The 22,219-nt window shown below is 44.1% G+C and overlaps 3 protein-coding genes and 1 pseudogene across 8 annotated transcripts in view; all 4 read left to right on the forward strand.

The window, feature by feature from the left end:
• The window catches only part of PCDHGC3 (protocadherin gamma subfamily C, 3), a 110,442-nt gene that overhangs the window by 14,462 nt on the left and 73,761 nt on the right, over positions 1-22,219 (forward strand). The window contains exons 1-2 of one of the 2 annotated variants that reach the window (XM_081501084.1): positions 19,851-20,031; positions 21,278-21,556. The exons of the other annotated variant lie outside the window; for it this stretch is intronic. Coding sequence (XP_081357210.1) covers positions 21,539-21,556 — 18 coding nt within the window. The 5' untranslated portion in view covers positions 19,851-20,031; positions 21,278-21,538. Of the gene's footprint in view, positions 1-19,850; positions 20,032-21,277; positions 21,557-22,219 lie in introns of those variants that run through there. 2 annotated transcript variants of the gene reach the window in all.
• PCDHGB7 (protocadherin gamma subfamily B, 7) overlaps positions 561-22,219 on the forward strand; it is a 95,420-nt gene continuing 73,761 nt past the window's right edge. Inside the window, exons 1-3 of one of the 4 annotated variants that reach the window (XR_014056941.1) lie at positions 15,392-18,366; positions 19,851-20,031; positions 21,278-21,556. Coding sequence is in view for 1 of the 4 variants with exons in the window: in XM_081501086.1 (XP_081357212.1) it covers positions 1,669-4,086; positions 4,978-4,989 (2,430 nt within the window). In the remaining 3 variants the exon portion in view is untranslated. Of the gene's footprint in view, positions 4,087-4,977; positions 6,573-14,899; positions 18,367-19,850; positions 20,032-21,277; positions 21,557-22,219 lie in introns of those variants that run through there. The other 3 variants (XR_014056940.1, XM_081501086.1, XR_014056939.1) reach the window with 3 other exon arrangements.
• Positions 5,226-7,743, forward strand: LOC145509392 (protocadherin gamma-A11-like). Its single transcript, XM_081498037.1, has 2 exons — positions 5,226-7,655; positions 7,732-7,743. Exons 1-2 carry the CDS (start codon positions 5,226-5,228, stop codon positions 7,741-7,743), a joined length of 2,442 nt encoding a protein of 813 aa, XP_081354163.1.
• LOC145509393 (protocadherin gamma-B1 pseudogene) lies at positions 9,684-14,086 on the forward strand (annotated as a pseudogene). The gene is made up of 3 exons (XR_014056072.1): positions 9,684-11,734; positions 12,074-13,915; positions 14,066-14,086. The product of XR_014056072.1 is annotated as a protocadherin gamma-B1 pseudogene (transcript).

The raw sequence follows: 22,219 nt of genomic DNA on the forward strand, positions 1-22,219 counted from the left end.
ACCTGGTAACACTGCAGCATCCATTTTGCCTGTGATTCTAATTTCACACTGTCATGTGGAAGATATACCATTTTAATTTTACTTTCCTTGTTCTATAGGGACTCCAGAGAACTGATAAAAGGTATTATGTTAAGCAAATTTGAGGTTCTGCTTTCTCTGTACTTTTTTGTTAAATTCTCCAATCCCTAAGGCTGAAATATATATATAATTTGGGGAGATAGACTGGTACATGTTCCCAAGTACAGGAGCAAAGATGTATGTCAAAGTCATTTCAGTGACTATAGAGAGAATGGAAGAGCCACCTGAAACTCTGAAACCTCTGAAATTTACAGTCAAAATAAACTCAAATAAATAAAGTTTAAAAAAGTCATTCCTGCATGAAAGGTGAATCAAGCAGAGAAGTACACAGAATTCTAAACAGGTGGTCAGTGGAATTACTGATGAGTCCATTTAAAGTGATGATATTAATGTATTTGGTTTGATCTCTTACTATTCTATTAATTTATTATTAATATTCTTCTAAACTAATATGGTAGCATAAAGTCAAATCATGCCCTAATGTGTTTCAAAGTGTTTATGAGAACATGACTTTTTTCCCATGTCATTCAACTTTTGTTCAAGGATATGTCTGTGGAAAAAGAGCATAGTTATTATCTTTGGAGTTATAGTTAATAATTTTTATTTTTTAACTTCCAAATAATTGAATCTTTTAAACTTCTGACCATGAGAGTCAAAATTATTCTGCATGTATTTCAAATGATTCTATTATTTTGAAAAAACACAGGTTTAGAAAAAACCTACTCTTTTGGCGTGATAGCTATTGTTAGCAATATGTTGAAATATAATTATTTAAAAGCAATATAGGACACCTTAGATGACTGTAATGAATACTAAAGTGGTTGTATTCTAGTTCTTAAATATGGGGGGATGGATTAAGCCTAGATTGAAGACCAAAACTAATTTTTATGCTTATCTTTAGTACTTTTCTTTGTGGATAATTACTCTTAAGATGATCTACTGTGATTGCCTCTGGATAGAACTGGATAGCAGTAGGCGATGGAACAGGAGACCTACTTTGCATTCTACATTCTTCTGTGCCTTTTAGATTTTTAAAAGAAATATTTTGCCCTATTCAAAATCTATGTAAAATTTTAACATATAAAATATTGGTTTAGCCAAAAAGTTCGTTCGGGTTTTTCCGTAGTAAGATGTTACAAACTTTTGGTCAACCCACCCAATATATAATAGTTTTGACCATGTGAGAAAACGTTTCATGAAGAAAACAGAATCACCGGAGGAATAAGGTTCAAATATTTTAGCAGCGGTCATCTTGCCTTTAAAGAAAGACTTCCTGAAATAAAGCAGAAAACTTAAGCTGCGGTTCCACACGAAGCCTCTGGGCGCCGCTGTCGGCCAGTGCAGGGCAAGCTCTGAGCCCGGGATTCCTCAGCCTCTAGCCAGGGATTTCCTGCGCAGCCACCAACACAGAGAGAAGGAAACCCGCTTATACATCGGGGCTCCTGGCCGCGCAGATTCTTCCAAGCACATAAGGATTCCCAGCTCCTAGACTAGGGGTTCCGCCTGTCCTGGGCCAAATGCTTTACCACCGTGCCATGTGCACTTTCTCCAACTAGAAAGACTGGGACCCAGCGAGAACTAGAGCGCGCAATGGGAGGGAGCTGCACGCAGACACGCCCGGCCGACCGGAGGCAGGTACTGTTTCTCTTCCTGCTGCCTTTGTTCTACCCCGCGCTCTGCGAGCAGATCCGCTACTCGATTCCCGAGGAGCTGGCCAAGGGCTCCGTGGTAGGGAATCTCGCCAGGGATCTAGGGCTCAGTGTCCTGGATGTGTCGGCTCGAAAGCTGCGAGTTAGCGCGGAGAGGCTGCTCTTCAACATAGACGCGGAGAGCGGGGACTTACTTGTGAAGGACCGAATAGACCGTGAGCAGATATGCAAAGAAAGAAGATGTGAATTGCAGTTGGAAGCCGTGGTGGAAAATCCTTTAAATATTTTTCATATCACTGTAGTTGTTGAGGATATTAATGACCATGCTCCTCAATTCCATAAGGATGAAATATACTTAGAAATCAGTGAATCAGTCAGCCCGGGGACTGGAACAATTCTTGAGCCTGCAAATGATCCCGATATTAGTATGAATTCACTGAGCAAATACCAACTAAGTCCTAATGAGTATTTCTCGTTAGTGGTGAAAGACAATCCTGACGGGGGCAAATATCCAGAATTGGTGTTGAAGAAGGCCCTGGACCGAGAAACGCAGAGCGTTCACCATTTGGTGCTGACAGCCTTAGACAGCGGGGATCCGCCGCAAAGCGGCACAGTTCAGATCCGAGTCCTGGTGGTGGATGCCAACGATAATCCCCCTGTGTTCAGCCAAGATGTGTACAAGGTCAGCCTTCGGGAAGATGTGCCCCCAGGCACCTTCGTGCTGAGGGTGAGCGCTACGGATCAAGACGAAGGCGTCAATGCAGAGATCACCTACGCATTTCTTGGTGTGGCTGATACAGCCCGGCACGTGTTCTCTCTGGATTCTGCTACAGGAAACATCATAACTCATCAACCCTTGGATTATGAAAATGTAGGAAGATACGCCATGGTTGTGGAAGCAAAGGACCGAGGATCCCTCTCTACACGGTGTAAAGTAATTATAGAGGTTTTGGACGAAAATGACAACAGCCCAGAAATAATCATCACTTCTCTCTCAGATCAGATTTTGGAGGATTCCCCGCCAGGAATGGTTGTGGCTCTCTTCAAAACACGGGACCAGGATTCCAAGGAAAATGGAGAAGTCACGTGTAATTTAAGTAGAGACATTCCGTTTAAAATTCATTCTTCTTCTAATAATTACTACAAGTTAGTAACAGATGGGGCCCTGGACAGGGAACGGACTCCGGAATACAACGTCACTATCATAGCCATTGACAGGGGCAAGCCTCCCCTCTCCTCCAGCACTACTATTACCCTACGCATCACCGATGTCAACGACAACGCTCCGGTTTTCCACCAGGCCTCCTATGTGGTCCACGTGGCAGAAAATAACCCGCCTGGCTCTTCCATCGCACAAGTCAGCGCCTCCGACCCTGACCTAGGGCCCAACGGCCACGTCTCCTACTCCATCGTGGCCAGCGACCTGGAGCTGCGCGCGCTGTCGTCCTACGTGTCCGTGAACCCGCAGAGCGGCGTGCTGTTCGCGCAGCGCGCCTTCGACCACGAGCAGCTGCGCGCCTTCGAGCTGACGCTGCAGGCCCGCGACCACGGCTCGCCCGCGCTCAGCGCCAACGTGAGCCTGCGCGTGCTGGTGGGCGACCGCAACGACAACGCGCCCAGGGTGCTGTACCCGGCGCTGGGGCCCGACGGCTCGGCGCTCTTCGACACGGTGCCGCGCGCCGCGCAGCCCGGCTACCTGGTCACCAAGGTGGTGGCGGTGGACGCAGACTCTGGTCACAACGCCTGGCTGTCCTATCACGTGCTGCAGGCCAGCGAGCCCGGACTTTTCAGCGTGGGGCTGCGCACGGGCGAGGTGCGCACGGCGCGGGCCTTGGGCGACAGGGACGCGGCCCGCCAGCGCCTGCTGGTCGCTGTGCGCGATGGGGGACAGCCGCCCCTCTCGGCCACCGCCACGCTGCTCCTGGTTTTCGCCGACAGCCTGCAGGAGGCGCTGCCGGACCTCAGTGACCGGCCCGCGCCCTCTGACCCCCAGGCTGAGCTGCAGTTTTACCTGGTGGTGGCCTTGGCCTTGATCTCGGTCCTCTTCCTCCTTGCGGTGATTCTGGCCATCGCCGTGCGCCTTCGAAGCTCTTCCAGTCCCAGCGCCAGGGGCTTCTTTGGGTCTATTCTTTGTTCTAAGTCTGGTCCTGAGATCCCTCATAACTACAGTGAGGGAACGTTGCCCTATGCCTATAATTTATGTGTACCTGGGAATCAAACTAATCCAGAATTTAATTTTCTCACATCTGTTGAACACTGTCCTGCCACACAAGATATTCTCAACAAAGATACTTCTTCAGTGCTATTGGATAGCATTTTAATTCCTAATGTTGAAGCAGATAAGAACACTTTTAAACAGGTAAGTACTTAATACTTTTTATATTCCAGTATGCCAATATATTCTAATATAGCACTGTTATTTTGAGATTTTTAGATTCCATCTCTTGATAAAGTTCCTAAAATAAATCTCGTTCAACCCCATGGGTATTACTGTTAAGACTAAAGTTTACAATGGTATTACTGTTAAGACTAAAGTTTACAAGACTAAAGTTTACAAGTTTATTACTGTTAACACCAGAGTTTACAAACCCTTTACTATTCAAATATATTTTACGGTAAAGTATATAGAGAAGGCTCAGGTCAATTTTTCATGAAATAGAATACATTTCTTTTTTTTGCGGTGGCATGTGGGATCTTAGTTCCCTGACCAGGGATTGAAGCTGCACCTCTTTGCACTGGAAGCATGGAGTCTCAACCACTGGACCACCAGGGAAGTCCCTAGAATACCTTTTAATTAAGGATATGTAATACAGTTACAGATTTATGTTGTGGTATTTTAAATGACAACCCTAATGTGATCCACATTCTCTCCAATGTTTTATCTTTATTTTACTCAATGAAGAAACATTGGTAAGAATTATAGTCATAATCCTAACCGATGATTTTGTTGGAACCATGCTAGTTACACAACCACAAATACTGCTCCCTTCAGTCAATAAAAACCAAAAAGAATCAAATCTAACCTGCAAGTTTTCAGTTCCAGTAGTCTTTGAAAAATTTTTTAAGATTAGCAAGCCTTTTTAATAATTATTCTTTTCATAAGTGCTCCGGGTAAACCTTTAACATCATATCATATAACTCTATTGTCTGCAATTTTATGCTTTACAAATAGTTGTGATTCTCAAAGGGGAGTGTAATACTTCCGAACAGGAACAATAGTTGAGTTTTCCTTTCTCTTTGCAATAATAAGATTGGGCTCTAGGCGCCGCTGTTCACCAATTAGGGAACGGGAAGCTGCAAGCTACAGAGTCCCTCCCTCCCCCTACCTCTACCTCAGAAAGCACAGGAGGATATTCACAGATCCTGAAGCCGAAAACTTGAAAGTACTTCTCTTCGCTCTCTAATATATTTTTGGATGTAGTCGGCCAGGGACTTCGTAGATACATAAGCTGATTCAGAACTAAAAGGCTCAAGAAACCGCGGAATATCGGCTCAGCCATGGGGAATCGGCAACTGCTTCTGGATCGCAGCGGGCTGGTCCTACTGTATATTTTCCTGGGGACGCTGCGGGAGTTGGGGGCCGGGCAAATCCGATACTTGGTGCCGGAAGAGACAGACAAGGGCTTCTTCGTGGGCAATATTTCCAAGGACCTGGGGCTGGAGCCCAGGGAACTGACGGAGCGCGGAGTCCGCATCGTCTCCAGAGGAAAGACGCAGCTTTTCGCTCTAAATCCGCGAAGTGGCAGCTTGATCACCGCGGGTAGGATAGACCGGGAGGAGCTATGTGAGGCAGTTTCCTCCTGTTTTTTAAGCATGGAGATACTTGTGGAAGATACCCTGAAGATTTACGGAGTGGAGGTGGAAATAATGGATATTAATGATAACGCCCCTAGGTTCCAGGAGGAGGAAGTAGAGATAAAAGTCAGTGAACACGCAACTCCAGGATCGCGATTTCCTCTTCCTAACGCTAGGGATCCAGACGTGGGAATGAACTCCCTCCAGCGCTACCAGCTCAATCCTAACAGTTACTTTTCCTTGCAAGTACGAGGCGGAACGGATGGGGCCAAGAATCCTGAGCTAGTGCTGGAGGGGAGCCTGGACCGGGAAACACAGGCTGCTCATCACCTCCTCCTCACAGCCTTAGATGGAGGAGATCCCATCCGCCAGGGCACTGTTCCCATTCGCGTGGTGGTCCTCGATGTAAATGATCATATCCCCAAATTTACGCAATCTACATATGAAGTGAGCATTCCTGAGAACCTCAACTCTGGAACTCGCGTGCTCACGGTGAATGCAACTGACCCAGATGAGGGAATCAACGGGCAAGTCCTGTATTCATTCCGAAATGTGGAAAGCAAAGCTTCTAAAATATTCCAGCTGAATTCTCTATCTGGAGATGTCTTAATACAGGGTTCTCTGGATTTTGAGAAATATAGATTCTATGAAATGGAAATTCAAGCCCAAGATGGTGGAGGTCTCTCTACCACTGCTAAAATGTTGGTCACAGTTGTAGATGTGAATGATAATGCTCCAGAAATAACTATCACATCTTCCACTAATTCCGTGCTGGAAAACTCTCCTTCGGGTACGGTGATTGCTCTTCTAAATGTACAAGATCAAGACTCCGGAGAAAATGGTCAAGTCTCCTGTTTCATTCCAAATAATCTGCCTTTTAAACTAGAAAAGACTTACGGAAATTATTACAAGTTGATAACAAACAGAGCATTGGACAGGGAGCAGGTTCAGAGCTATGATATAACACTGACAGCGACAGATCAGGGAAGTCCACCCTTGTCTACAGAAACTCACATTTTACTGAGTGTAGCAGATGACAATGATAACCCACCCACTTTTACGGACTCCTCTTATTCTGCCTACATTCTGGAAAACAACCCCAGAGGGGCCTCCTTCTTCTCAGTGACTGCACTTGACCAGGACAGCAAAGAGAATGCCCAGGTCACTTATTCTCTGGCAGAGGATACCCTCCAGGGAGCACCTCTATCCTCCTACATCTCCATAAACTCAGACACCGGCATTCTGTATGCTCTGTGTTCCTTCGACTATGAACAGTTCCATCAACTGCAGTTGTGGGTGACAGCGCATGACAGTGGGGATCCACCACTCAGCAGCAACGTATCACTGAGCATATTCGTGCTGGACCAGAATGACAATGCACCCGAAATACTATACCCCGCCCTCCCTACGGATGGTTCCACTGGTGTGGAGCTGGCACCCCGCTCCGCAGAGCCCGGCTACCTGGTCACCAAGGTGGTGGCAGTGGACAGAGACTCAGGACAGAACGCCTGGCTGTCCTATCGCCTGCTCAAGGCCAGCGAGCCAGGGCTCTTCTCGGTGGGGCTGCACACGGGGGAGGTGCGCACAGCGCGGGCCCTGCTGGACAGAGACGCGCTCAAGCAGAGCCTGGTGGTGGCCGTCCAGGACCACGGGCAGCCCCCTCTCTCGGCCACCGTCACGCTCACGGTGGCTGTGGCTGACAGCATCCCAGATGTCCTGGCTGATCTAGGCAGTCTGGAGTCTCCAGCCAGCCCCGAAGACTCAGGCCTCACCCTCTATCTGGTGGTGGCGGTGGCCGCGGTGTCCTGCGTCTTCCTCGCCTTTGTCATTGTGCTGCTGGCACTCAGACTGCGGCATTGGCACATGTCGCGTCTGCTCCAGGCTTCGGGGAGCGGGTTGGCTGGCGTGCCGGCGTCTCAGTTTGTGGGCGTGGACGGGGTGCGGGCTTTCCTGCAGACCTATTCGCACGAGGTCTCGCTCACCGCAGACTCGCGGGGGAGTCACGTGATCTTCCCGCAGCCGAACTATGCGGACACGCTCATCAGCCAGGAGAGCTGTGAGAAAAGCGAGCCTCTCTTGATAACTGAAGATTCAGCTACAGGTTTAGGCAAATGTGATCCTACTGGTAATCAGGTGAGATTTATTTCCTGCCTTCCAATTGTTGATGTCTGTGCATAGGTCTTTTAAAATGACTCCCCCCCCCCCCCAGCCTGTTGTGTAAACTGTTTGGGAGGGGGCGAATGCTCTTGTATAAAGCAAAAGCATGTGACATTCTGTACTTTATCTTTCATCAAGTTATCATCATTTTCCAGAAAGGTTTTGTGAAAGTTTTTTTTTCTTTTGGTCCTGGCAGGTTCTTTTGTTTCTTTGTTTTAATTTCAGAGGTCCAGTTCTGTTATCATGACTTGCTTGGTTTTAAGTTGAATTTTAGTAATATTTTTCTATCATCAGTGTTTGGCTATCAATGTAAACTGGTTGTGTTCAAGTTAATGATTCATAAACATTTTTATTTATTTCATTTCAGCTTTGTATTGCCTCCACGGATTTATAATTGTATTCTACCATTATTTGTTTTACTTCTAATATTCATGTTGATTCAACAGCATACTTACTCTAGCTCTTTTTCTTCATCTATAATACATATACACATGTACTCACATATATACACTTTTACACACATAAGCTGTTTTTTCTGAGCACAAAATAATTCTCTTTTGACTTCTGGTGACTAGCAATATGTTTAGCTTCTGTTGATTATTTCAGCCTTATCTCATTTCTTTGCCTCATTAAAATAAGATGTACTGACTCCCTCTTAAATATGAGGCTCTCTTGGGAGAGAAAATGTAGAACATATTTTCCCCCTTAAGTCTAGACATCTTTTCTATTTATACAGTGAAGTCATTAGATTGTTCTGAAGAAGTAGTTGAATTGTAGAACTGGTATTATTTCCTTTTATTCTTTTACTTGAACTTTAGTGTCTGTGTATTGTTGAAGAATTTTTTAATGTAGTAAATCCTATAGAAATAACTTTTAATGTTGATCCAGTGCTTTTCAAAAAGTTATTTTCAAATCTGCTAAACATGTTTACATTTTTAAGATTTATTCCTATGGAATATTTTGTGAATATGAGAGATGGATTGGGTATTTAGACTTCATGAGATTTATTTAGCTGGTATTCCTCTGGATATTTTTGTTTGTCCTCAGTATGCTTAGGAGTCTTGGACTCATCTTTATTTCCTTTGCAAACTCACTTTAAAGCATTTTATTGAAGTATGGTTGATTTACAATGTTAATTTGTGCTGCATAGAAAAATTGATTCCATTCTATGGAATATACATACACACACACATATGGCTCCCCTCATAGCTCAGTTGATAAAGAATCCACCTGCCATGCAGAAGACCCGGTTAGATTCCTGGGTCAGGAAGATCCTCTGGAGAAGGGATAGGCTATCCACTCCAGTATTCTTGGACTTCCGTTGTGGCTCAGCTGGTAAAGAATCTGCCTGCAATGCGGGAGACCTGGATTCAACCCCTGGGTTGGGAAGATCCCCTAGAGAAGGGAAGGGCTACCTACTCCAGTATTCTGGCCTAGAGAATTCCATGGACCGTATACTACATGGAGGTCTCAAAGAGTCGGACACAGCTAAGCGACTTTCACTTTCACTATATACATATGCTTTTTTCTCATTATGGTTTATCACAGGATGTTGAGTATAGTTCCTTGTGGTATATAGTAGGCCTTGTTGTTTATCCATCCATCCTTATAATAGTTTGCATCTGCTAATCCCAAACTCCCAATCCTTCCCTCCTCCACCCCTTCTCCCCCTTGTCAATGACAAGTCTATTCTCTGTATCTGTGTGTAAACTCATTTTTAAAATTGAAGTATAGTTAATCTACAACATTGTGTTAGTTTCATGTAAACTCATTTTTATATTTAATATTAGTACACTCAGTCCTTAGGGCTTCCATGATGGCTCAGATGGTAAAGAATTTGCCTGCAATGAAGGAGACCTGGGTTTGATCCCTGAGTGGGGAAGATCCTCTGGAGAAAGGAATGGCTACCCACTCCAGTATTCTTGCCTGGAGAATTCCATGTACAGAGGACGCTGGTGGGCTACAGTCCATGAGGTCACAAAGAGCCAGACACAACTGAATGATTAATACTTTCACTTTTTTTTCATAATCAGTTCTTACATTCAGAACCACCTTGTTATTGAACCTAATAGTTACCTAATCGGAGAAGGCAATGGCACCCCACTCCAGTACTCTTGCCTGGAAAATCCCATGGACAGAGGAGCCTGGTAGGCTACAGTCCATGGGGTCGCTAAGAGTCGGACACGACTGAGTGACTTCACTTCCACTTTTCCCTTTCATGCACTGGAGAAGGAAATGGCAACCCACTCCAGTGTTCTTGCCTGGAGAATCCCAGGGACGGCGGAGCCTGGTGGGCTGCCATCTGTGGGGTTGCACAGAGTCGGACATGACTGAAGCGACTTAGCCACAGCAGTAACCTAATAATGTGTTATCTGAAGCAATGTCTAGGAAAGTTAAAGGAGGAAAGGAAATTTTTCTAGGGTATTGATCTCAGGAATCATCTCCATAGTCAACAATTCAGCTCAACACTCTCACAGCACTTCTAGATATTTGGCCCAGATTACTTGCATATTCACCTTTCCTTTTAAGATATCCCTTCTCATTTCAGAACTGACCTTACTATAATTAACTATAAATTGAGTATCTAATGTTTGAGCAAAAAGAATTTCAGCTGTAAGGAAAGGGAAGTCCTGCAACAGATGCCTAAATTTGTACTGAAGTCAAGAAAAATGTTGAGTGTTTTGAGCATCATCAGGGTAGAATTTATGCTTATGAGATTACAACTGAGGAAAAAGATTTAAGGCATTTTACTTGAATGGAAACTAGTTGAATAAAAAGAATATGAGGCTTTTGCTGGGAGAGGGAGGTTGCTCCATATTTTTAAAAACATAATCTGAACTAGTTAGGAGTTGGCAACCAAGATCTTAGAGAACAAAATGGAAAGGCTGGTTTTGACACTTGAGATTAAAAAGGTTATTTTGATTAGAGGTAGATAAAGTTCTGTTGAGATGCAACATAAGGTACAGTTAAATAAAAGAATAAAAATAAAACCCTCACATTTCGTGTCATTAAATTCCTATAGTAACCAACTAGGGTACACTTTTATATTATCTTTATGATGAAAGTGTAAAACACTTCATAATTATTTTCATAAATCTCTTTGATAAGTAACAAGGAAGACTTTATGATATTGGCTATTCTTATCCTGAGTAATGCCCTATACAGCTCTGATCTCTCCTCTGATGAAAGGAGGAAACTCCTATGCATATCAGATTGAAGATGATACTGGGTATCATTTCACAGATGTCAAAATTTCCCCAAGCCACTTGGTGGGGCTGTTTTTTCACGTGGTCTGTGTTCTAAGTCTGGAGAGAAGACTGCCTTTGTTCTTCCAATATGTGCATTTCCTCTAATTAGAAAAAGACAAACTTTCCTCCTTATTGGATTAATGGCTCTTCTATAGGATCTCATCTCTAAGGAACCCTCTTTGGTAATAAACACTGGAAAATAGACCTATCCAAAACTCCTAAACTGCCTCATTCACCATACATCAGTTCAACATATCTGCTGGAATACTGAATCCCATTATTTACAAGGCTTTGGACTGCAGTTTGCTAAATAGACTCCGAGCGCCGCTGTTGGCCAATGCGCTGCAAGAACTAGCTTTCCGTGTCTACCGGAGAGATTTCTTGCGCAGTCACAGAAGCAAGTCCGAAGGAAGAGTAGCCCGTTCTCAGGCTCCCTACTCCGCAAATCTGATTCCGGAATACCGATTGGGTCGTCTTCAAACTGGGAGCGTTGAGTTTTCTATGTGGTCGATGTAAATATTTTAAACGCAATTTGCAAATCATCTCTTCACGTCGGAGGCTGCAGCATCGCAGAGAAGAATGGGAAATAGGGCGAAGCAGAGAAGCAGTACCCGGCGGCGGCAAGTACTCTTTCCTTTCTTGCTGCCTTTGTTCTGCGGGGCGCTTTCCGAACAGATCCGCTATTCTATTCCAGAAGAAATGACCAGAGGCTCTGTGGTGGGAAATCTGGCCGAGGACCTGGGGCTGCATGTACAGGATTTATTAACTCGCAACCTCAGAGTTACTTCTGAGAAACTATACTTTACTGTAAACACGGAGAATGGGAACTTAATTGTGAGTGACAGAATAGATCGGGAGTCACTCTGTCCCCAAAACCCTTTGTGTGTTGTACCCTTGGAAATTGTAGCAGAGAATCCTCTAAATGTTTTTCACATAAACGTGATGATAGAAGATATAAATGACAATCCACCTCATTTCCCCCCAAATAACATCGTTTTACAAATCAACGAGTTTGCAATTCCAGGAACTCGGTTTGGTCTGGAATCAGCTATTGATGCAGATGTAGGGCCTAACTCTCTCCAGAGTTACCAACTGAGCTATAGTGAGCATTTCTCTCTGATGGTTGAGGATAAGACTGAAGGCAAGAATGCCCCAGAATTAGTGTTGGAGAAGCCCCTGGACAGGGAGCAACAGAGTTCCCACCTCCTGGTCTTGACAGCAGTGGACGGGGGTGATCCCGTCCAAACTGGCACCACTCAAATCAGGGTCAAGGTCACTGATGCCAATGATAACCCCCCAGTGTTCAGTCAGGATGTGTACAAAGTTAGCCTGCGTGAGAACTCACCTCCAGGCACTTTTGTGCTAAAGGTGAAGGCCACTGACCAGGATGAGGGCATCAATGCAGAGATCACCTACTCCTTCAAAACACGACGAGGTATTGGAAACATGTTTGTGCTGGATCATCAAAGTGGAGAAATTAAATCCAACGGCCCTATAGACTTTGAAACCAGTAGCAGTTATACCATAAGCATAGAAGCCAAGGACGGTGGAGGCATGACCGGTGAGTGTAAAATTATACTGGACGTTTTAGATGAGAACGACAATGTCCCAGAGGTGGTTTTCACTTCGGTGTCTAGTTCCATAACTGAGGATGCAGAACCCGGAACCGTGATTGCTCTGTTCAAAACACATGATAAAGATTTGGGAGAAAATGGGGAGGTCACATGTCTCATAAAAGAAAAAGTTCCTTTTCGAATTGAATCTTCCGCCAATAATTACTACAAGCTTGTGACAGATGGGGCCCTGGACCGGGAGCAGACCCCGGAGTACAATGTCACCATCGCAGCCACAGACAGGGGCAAGCCGCCCCTCTCCTCCAGCAGGGGCGTCACTCTACGAATCACCGATGTCAACGACAACGCTCCAGTTTTCCACCAGGCCTCCTACGTGGTCCACGTGGCAGAGAACAATCCACCCGGCGCCTCCATCGCGCAAGTCAGTGCCTCCGACCCCGACCTGGGACCCAACGGCCAGGTCTCGTACTCCATCGTGGCTAGTGATCTGGAGCCGCGCGCGCTGTCGTCCTACGTGTCCGTGAACCCGCAGAGCGGCGTGCTGTTCGCGCAGCGCACCTTCGACCACGAGCAGCTGCGCGCCTTCGAGCTGACGCTGCAGGCCCGCGACCACGGCTCGCCCGCGCTCAGCGCCAACGTGAGCCTGCGCGTGCTGGTGGGCGACCGCAACGACAACGCGCCCAGGGTGCTGTACCCAGCACTGGGGCCCGACGGCTCGGCGCTCTTCGACACGGTGCCGCGCGCCGCGCAGCCCGGCTACCTGGTCACCAAGGTGGTGGCGGTGGACGCAGATTCTGGACACAACGCCTGGCTGTCCTATCACGTGCTGCAGGCCAGCGAGCCCGGACTTTTCAGCGTGGGGCTGCGCACGGGCGAGGTGCGCACGGCGCGGGCCTTGGGCGACAGGGACGCGGCCCGCCAGCGCCTGCTGGTCGCTGTGCATGATGGGGGACAGCCGCCCCTCTCGGCCACCGCCACGCTGCTCCTGATTGTCGCCGACAGCCTGCAGGAGGCGCTGCCGGACCTCAGTGACCGGCCCGCGCCCTCTGACCCCCAGGCTGAGTTGCAGTTTTACCTGGTGGTGGCCTTGGCCTTGATCTCGGTCCTCTTCCTTCTTGTGGTGATTCTGGCCGTCGTCCTGCGCTTTCGACGCTCCTCTAGCCTGGCCACCTGGCGCTGTTTTCAGCCTGATCCCTGTTCTAAGACTGGACCCGAGGTTCTCCCCAACTACAGTGAGGGGACTTTGCCTTATTCCTACAATCTGTGCGTTGCGGATTCTCAGAAAACAAGGTTCGACTTTCTCACCTTGACGCCAGAGGTGGTGTCCCCACAAGATCTTTCTAATGAAGCTTCTTTGGTAGTAAGTGTCACTGAGGAGAACAAGTTAAGCTGTAACTCTGTTTCTTCTATTCAAGTGAGTTTTAATGAATGCCTTTCATCTGCATGTGGGTTTGGATTATTTTTAAACCAATATTTAACAAAGAAAAAATCTTAAACAGATTATATCTAATATCACTTCACTTTTGTTTGCCCACTCTGTCTTTTTCTGTTTCTTTCTGGGTAGGTCAGCAACACTTATTATTAACCCTCAAGTATTTAAAATATTTTGATAATTTCATCTGAGTTATTCTATTATCCCTACACAAAATCTCTCTTACTGTGAGATGCGGATAGTATAATGCGGCTGCCATTCAAATATTTTTAATGGAAGCATAATTTTTTTCCTGTGGGTGTTTCTCTTTTTTAGAACATCAATATCTTAGCATATAAGGCTTTTCTTTACTCTTTTAACTACAAAATGAGAGGGAAATGCATACAAACTTTAAAATTAAGGACTTATTTTTAAAATTAAGGATTTATTATTTAAAATAATAATGACTACATAACATTTAGGTACATTTGCTAGGGATTCTTTGAGTACCACTGAACAGATAAATTTTATGTCCTACCTTTTCTCAGAGCTACCTGTTGATTTCATCGCAGTGTTAAAGATGTTATTCATGGTATACCTGCCAAATATGCTTATCCTCATAATATAAATATTTACATATGTGAAAGCACTATAGTGAGATTTTTTCCCTATAATTTGGTGGGCTTCCAACTATATTACCAGTAAATGTCAGTAACTGGAATTTGGTGTTTCCCAGGAAAAGGTGAGTTTATAATATTTTGGTTTCTAATTTTCCTAGACATTCTCTTTTTTAACTGAAGTATAGTTGATTTACAGTGTTGAGTTAGTTTCTTATGTACAGCAGTGATTCATATATACATATTCTTTTTCAAGTTCTTTTCCATTGTGGTTTATCACAGGATATTGATCCTAAACATTCTTTTGAAATATATTAGTAGAGTCCTACCCATATCCCCAGCAAATGCTAGTTGGAATGCTTCCTTTTTTATTTTATTGTGATTGTGCCCCTCCTACCATCTCATTGCGGTTTCCTCTTTGACTTTGTATGTGGGGTATCTTTTTTGGTGGGTTCTGCATCTTTCTGTCCATGGTTGCTTAGAAATTCGTTGTGATTTTTGGCGCTCTTGAAGGAGTAGGTGAGCACATGTCTTTCTACTCTGCCATCTTGAACCAGTGTCACTGGAATGCTTCTATTTTGTTCTAAAAATGCGTGTCTTGTTCACTTGATTTCCTGTCAAGTGTGATTCTGGTAATGTGTACAATCACATTTCTTATTTTTAGGTTGCCATATTATTGTAAACATTTGACTTTTAAATGCTAAATGTCAACAACCTGTTAAAGTAGTTCTTCCATTTAGGCAAATTTAAGAATCTACCGAAAATTCTTGCCCCAGATTTTAGTTGAGTGAGAATTTTAAAATTATTGTTATATAATTTCTCAAAACATGAAACGCCTTAGGAGATTCCCATAATAGGTATGTATGTGTGTTGGGGGTGATACCAAAGCTGGTGTACTAAAATTACATGGTTAAATTTACTGTGTATAGAAACTTCATGTAAAAGCTCATCAGAAAAATCAGAATATACATACAGGTACAGAAAATAATCTCAGGAAGGTGGCTGTTTATGAGAAGTTTAGGGAAATAAAAAGAAGTTCACTGAAATTCCAAATAAGATGAATCAGCAGTTTTAGTTGGGTCCACTTTCATCCCTATTTGAAAAACAGTAGGTGGAGCTATTTAAGGTCTAGAAACCAAAATGGTTTCCCGGACCTGAAGACTGTGCAGTAATTGGTTAGGACTCTGAGTGCCGCTGTTCACCAACCAGGGAGAGAAGAGCAGAGAGAGATCCTGCCAGCCGTGCATGCGCGTGAAGCACAAAGCACAGAAAAGAATTAACCATCTCTCGGACTGTGAGGAAACTGAGCAGAAGAGCTCGGGTCCCTAAACTGTAGATTTTAAGGACGAATGAGCTGATCCGGACTTCGGTGATCAAGGGAAGAATTGGAAGTAATACTCAAGGAAAGTGACAATGATTCCTGCGCGAATGCACGGGAACTGCAAAAAGCTAGTCTTGCTGGGAGTTCTCCTGGGGGTTCTGTGGGAAAGTGGAGGCACACAAATCTATTATTCAGTTCCCGAGGAGCTGGAGAGAGGCTCTAGGGTGGGGGACATCGCCAAGGACCTGGGGTTGGAGCCTCAGGAACTGGAGGAGCGCGGAGTCCGCATCGTCTCCAGAGGTAGGACACAACTTTTCGCTCTGAATCCGCGGAGCGGCAGCTTGGTCACCGCGGGCAGGATAGACCGGGAGGAGCTCTGTATGGGGGCCGTCAAGTGTCAACTAAATCTGGAGATTCTGATGGAGGATCAAGTGAAAATATACGGGGTAGTGGTAGAAGTGAGGGACATTAATGATAACGCCCCATATTTCCAGGAAGGTGAATTAGAAATAAAAATGAGTGAAAACGCAGCTAAAGGGATGAGGTTCCCCCTTCCCCACGCTTGGGATCCGGATATAGGGAAGAATTCACTCCAGAGCTACGGTCTCAGCAGTGATACTCACTTCTCCCTTGACGTGCAAAGCGGAGCAGATGGTAATAAGTACCCGGAATTGGTGCTGGAGCGCGCCCTGGACCGCGAGGAAAAGGCCCTTCACCACCTGGTTCTCACGGCCTCCGACGGGGGCGATCCAGTCCGCACTAGCACTGCGCGCATCCGTGTGATGGTCCTTGATGCGAACGACAACGCACCAGCGTTTGCTCAATCCGAGTACCGTGTGAGGGTTCCGGAGAACGTGGCCGTGGGCACTAAACTGCTTCTGGTAAATGCCACCGACCCTGATGAAGGATCCAATGCGGAAGTGATGTATTCCTTCCGGTATGTGGACAACAAAGCGGCCCAACTTTTCGAGCTAGATTGTAATTTAGGGACAATTTCAACAATAGGGGAGTTGAACTACGAGGAATCAGGATTCTACGAGATGGAAGTGCAAGCAACGGATAACGCAGGATATTCTGCGCGAGCCAAAGTCCTGATCACAGTTTTGGACGTGAATGACAACGCCCCTGAAGTAGTAGTCACCTCTCTCTCCAGCTCCATTCCGGAAAACTCTCCCAGAGGGACGTTAATTGCCCTTTTAAATGTAAATGATCAAGACTCGGGGGAAAATGGACGAGTAACCTGTTTCGTCCAAAGGAATCTGCCCTTTAAATTAGAAAAGTCTTATGGAAATTATTATAGTTTAATGACAGACACGCTCCTAGACCGAGAACTGGTTCCTAGCTACAACATCACCGTGATGGCCACTGACCGAGGAAGTCCGCCCCTGTCCACGGAAACTCACATCACCCTGAATGTGGCAGATATCAACGACAACGCGCCTGTGTTCTCTCAAACCTCCTACTCGGCATATATCCTAGAAAACAACCCCAGAGGAGCTTCCATCATCTCTGTGACCGCCTATGACCCCGACTATGGAGAGAATGCTCAGGTCACTTACTCCTTGGTGGAGGACACCCTCCAGGGAGCTCCCCTGTCCTCCTACGTCTCCATAAACTCAGACACTGGTGTCCTGTATGCGCTTCGCTCCTTCGACTATGAACAGTTCCGAGACTTAGAGCTACAAGTGATGGCACATGACAGCGGGGACCTTCCACTCAGCAGCAACGTTTCTCTGAGCCTGTTCGTGCTGGACCAGAACGACAACTCGCCAGAGATCCTCTTCCCCGTCGTACCTACCGATGGCTCCACAGGCGTGGAGCTGGCACCACGCTCTGCAGAGCCTGGCTACCTGGTCACCAAGGTGGTGGCAGTGGACAGAGACTCAGGACAGAACGCCTGGCTGTCCTATCGCCTGCTCAAGGCCAGCGAGCCAGGGCTCTTCTCGGTGGGGCTGCACACGGGGGAGGTGCGCACAGCGCGGGCCCTGCTGGACAGAGACGCGCTCAAGCAGAGCCTGGTGGTGGCCGTCCAGGACCACGGGCAGCCCCCTCTCTCGGCCACCGTCACGCTCACGGTGGCTGTGGCTGACAGCATCCCAGATGTCCTGGCTGATCTAGGCAGTCTGGAGTCTCCAACCAGCGCCGAAGACTCAGGCCTCACACTCTACCTGGTGGTGGCGGTGGCCGCGGTGTCCTGCGTCTTCCTCGCCTTTGTCATTGTGCTGCTGGCACTCAGACTGCGGCATTGGCACATGTCGCGTCTGCTCCAGGCTTCGGGGAGCGGGTTGGCTGGCGTGCCGGCGTCTCGGTTTGTGGGCGTGGACGGGGTGCGGGCTTTCCTGCAGACCTATTCGCACGAGGTCTCGCTCACCGCAGACTCGCGGGGGAGTCACGTGATCTTCCCGCAGCCGAACTATGCGGACACGCTCATCAGCCAGGAGAGCTGTGAGAAAAGCGAACCTCTCTTACTCTCAGGCGATTCCGTGTTTTCTAAAGATAATCGTGCATTAATTCAGGTGAGTGCATATCGAGTATTCTCTTAGCTTTGAGCAAGATACCTCTTATTATGGGTGATTAATATTTATTCGGAATCTATTAAACAGACCCCAAGAAATTTATATGACCATTGCGAACACCGAGGACAACCCGGCGGTCTTCCTTCAGGCCTTCCCTCACACCTTATTTATAATAACTTTTAAAATATATTTATATATTAAATTTTATATCTACTTTATAAAGCACTTTTTAATACTCATATAATTTTTCTAATTTAATTTGCCAACGGTACCAATTCTTATGAGTTACCAACTCTTCCTGGTTTTCATTGCTGTTTTAATTTTTCATTGGCCATGCAACAGTTTTATGTTGAACATCCGATGACAATTTATCTGTTAAGAACACATTCTTCTAGAGGGGATAAATCTCATTCAATGAAAAGTCTATAAATGATATTTTATGTAAAGTTTTATAAATAGAGCGACTTCTAACTACACACGAAATTGTTTAACAATTTCATAAATTGCATTTAGTTTCTTTTAAAGTGCAGTGATTCTTTCTGGTCATTAGAGATGTATACATTATACTTTCTCAGTGTCCTAAGTCATTTCATGGTTTCAAATTATTCACAAAATCCCAAATATCATGAGTTTATTCTTATGCATTTAAAAGTTTCTCACTGAAATATACACAGTGTAAGTGTTGTCATGAGGAAAAACTGAAGAGATTTTTTTTTAATCCCTATTATAAATTTCAGGCATACAAGTCTGTATGTGTTCCCAGGTTAGATATTTCTTTTGCCCATTTTATCTACATTGGTGATCTTAATGATGTTTCTGTGAAATATTCAGAGTTGATAAATTGTGTTTTGAGCACATTTTTGATATCATGGTAAATTTATAGTAATTCTCTCTTCATGTGTAAAATTTCGCATAATTCTCACATACATGGAAAATTTTCTTGAAAATGTACAAATTCTGTTTCCTTATATCCTTATGCTTATTGTAGAATGTCAAACAGAAATCAAATGCTATAATATATTATTCTTGGGAAAGCATTGCTGGAACCTATGAGAAGCCTGGTTTCTTTTGGTGAATTCTTATAAAGGGATAGGAAATTACAGCATCCTAATTATTTTCTCCTGACTTGTTGCCTTTCTATTTTCAAAAATACAATAGTTAATTAAAACCTAGATTTATAAAAGAGATTGAAAACCATTTGGGGAATGACAGATAATCAAATTGGCCTAAAAACAGTTGCTGCTACTGAAATTTACATGTCACTTTATGGTTCTTAACCAAGACAATAAAAGGAAATATAGAATGGGTCGACTTGTCAAATTTTTTAAATGAAATTCTTGAGCTTATTGAAAATAGCAGTTTGTATTGACATTAAGCTCCAGATGGAGTTTTTAAAAAATAGTTTTTAAAAGTATTTATTTACTTATTTATTTGGCTGCGCCAGGTCTTTTTGCGGCACACAGAACCTTCAATTTTCTTTGCAGCACGTGGGAGCTTTAGTTGCAGCATGCAGAATCTTTTGGTTGTGTTGTCGTGGCATCGGAACTCTTAATTGCTCCATGTGGGATCTAGTTCCCTGACCAGGATTTGAACCTGGGCTCCCTGCATTGAGTGCACAGAGTCCCAGCAACTGGACCACCAGGGAATCCCCCCAGATGGAATTTAGTAAGTAGACCTTTCTAAATAATATCAGGGAAAACAGAGGGAAGCATAACTTCTATTGTTTTGTAAAAGCTATCAAAATGTTTATCAGGTGGCCAGTTTCATGTGTCCGTTGATTCAAAATGAAAGATGTAATATGCAACAGAAATTATTTGGAAAGCTAAACTAGTATGGTCCAATTATGTTTATTTCTATTTACATAACCTCATTTAGGGACAAACCATTAAGAGCTAGGGCAATGATTAGTGATGACCCTTAGGCTATATCTCAAGTATCAGTGATCTCAATTATGCTTCCAGTATAAGCTAAATCAGCTTCATTAAATACTTGTTGAGTGAATGGACAAATTTATGTGTTCTGGATATACCTAATATCGGTATTCTAAGACATAGTATGATAGAGAAACAGCAGCTGTATAATGAAGTAACTCCTGTGTGATCTTTAACATTATTTAATCACTTTCAGCTTCAGCAAAATAAGAATTGTAATATGTAATCTGAAAGACTGTGGTGAAGACTAGTGATAACATATAATATAAACCATCTAGTTCATATATATACTTAATTAATAGGAAACGCCCCCCTTTCTTTAAAACATTGTCAATAGAAAAAGAAGTTGTGCTTTAATTATCACAACAGTTAACGTTCTGTTGGGAAAAGTAATAACTTGTGTGCGTCTCCAGATAATACAATGGGATTACCCCAGCTAATACAATGGGATGACCCGTGAGTGGAAGTAAAATTTTTCAAAGTTTATGAAAGCTGCTGTAAAAATCCTAAGCACTTAGGCACATTCTTGATTGAGAAGACCCTGTTTAAAGTTGTAAAAGATAGGGGGAGGATTGTTTTTGATGAGACAATTCTATGAATGTTAAGTTTGCTCTGTCTGAACCATGGTTTTACTTAAACAAGGATCTTATCTAAGGACCAGTTTACTCCAGTAGAATTACCAGGATGATTTAAGTGGAAAATGGATCACTGAAACCTGAGAGCTGGAGTTATTTGGTTTTGGCCATGTGAGAATTTAAGTTAATGGCTGCACAAAATAGCAATCTTAGCTTTAGGTTATTTGTTGATAATTTAGGATTGATAGATAATTAGGATGGAGAAGGCACTGGCACCCACTCCAGTACTCTTGCCTAGAAAATTCCGTGGACGGAGGAGCCTGGTAGGCTGCAGTCCATGGGGTCGCGAAGAGTCGGACACAACTGAGTGACTTCACTTTCCCTTTTCACTTTCATGCATTGGAGAAGGAAATGGCAACGCACTCCAGTGTTCTTGCCTGGAGAATCTCAGGGATGGTGGAGCCTGGTGAGCTGCCGTCTATGGAGTCGCAGAGAGTTGGACACGACTGAAGTGACTTAGCAGCAGCAGCAGATAATTGGGATATTTGTTGACTGGTTTTTTAGAGTAATTGGGCAGTAGGTTTGGATGTTTATGTTTCTTCTGGTTTCAGTAATGAAATTATGTAAAGGACTTTTATCTTCCTCTGTGTTATATGGAAGGTGGATATGCATTCACTTAATCTGGTAAGTTAATCAAAGTGTTCAACTATCACTTAAAAGTTGTAGTTCCACTATTTTATATCACCTAAAATTGGACTGTAATCTGTCAGCAGACATTCTTCCGTGACTTCTATTCTATAAGAGATATTATCTTCCTTGAAGCAGCAGTGGCCTAGGATCCTTGCTGAGTCTGTACAACTTATTGTACTACTTACTTGTTGAGACTACTCAACTCATAGATTATTTTAAACGACATTAAAAGACTAATGATAAATGAGTAGATTGTAATACAGTTTTCTCAGTTACATTTAACAGAGTATAACTGTGATCATAAATTGATTAGTTTTAGTGAGAAATCTGCTTTTTCCTCATGCAAGATATCAAGTTCAAAAAGTAAATGTCTTCATGTTAAATACATGCCACTCTTCATATATCAATTATATATCCCAATAAAGCTATTTTAAAAAAATTTTAAGCAGTCACATAATTGTGAAAGGATGTTGATCAAACTAATGATTGTATATTTTAGGAAAGAGACAGATTTACACTCTAATATTATACTTAGAGTTTTTACACTCATTTTTAAGAAATCATACCTAATGAAAATTTATCAATAATAGAGCACACTCTTCAGGACACATTTAAAATCACTGATAGGAAAAAATAGCCAATGGCAAAGATAACTGA

The sequence above is a fragment of the Giraffa tippelskirchi genome, chromosome 6 (assembly GCF_054371585.1).
Source record: "Giraffa tippelskirchi isolate mGirTip1 chromosome 6, T2T-mGirTip1v1.2.pri, whole genome shotgun sequence".
Taxonomy (NCBI): domain Eukaryota; kingdom Metazoa; phylum Chordata; class Mammalia; order Artiodactyla; family Giraffidae; genus Giraffa; species Giraffa tippelskirchi.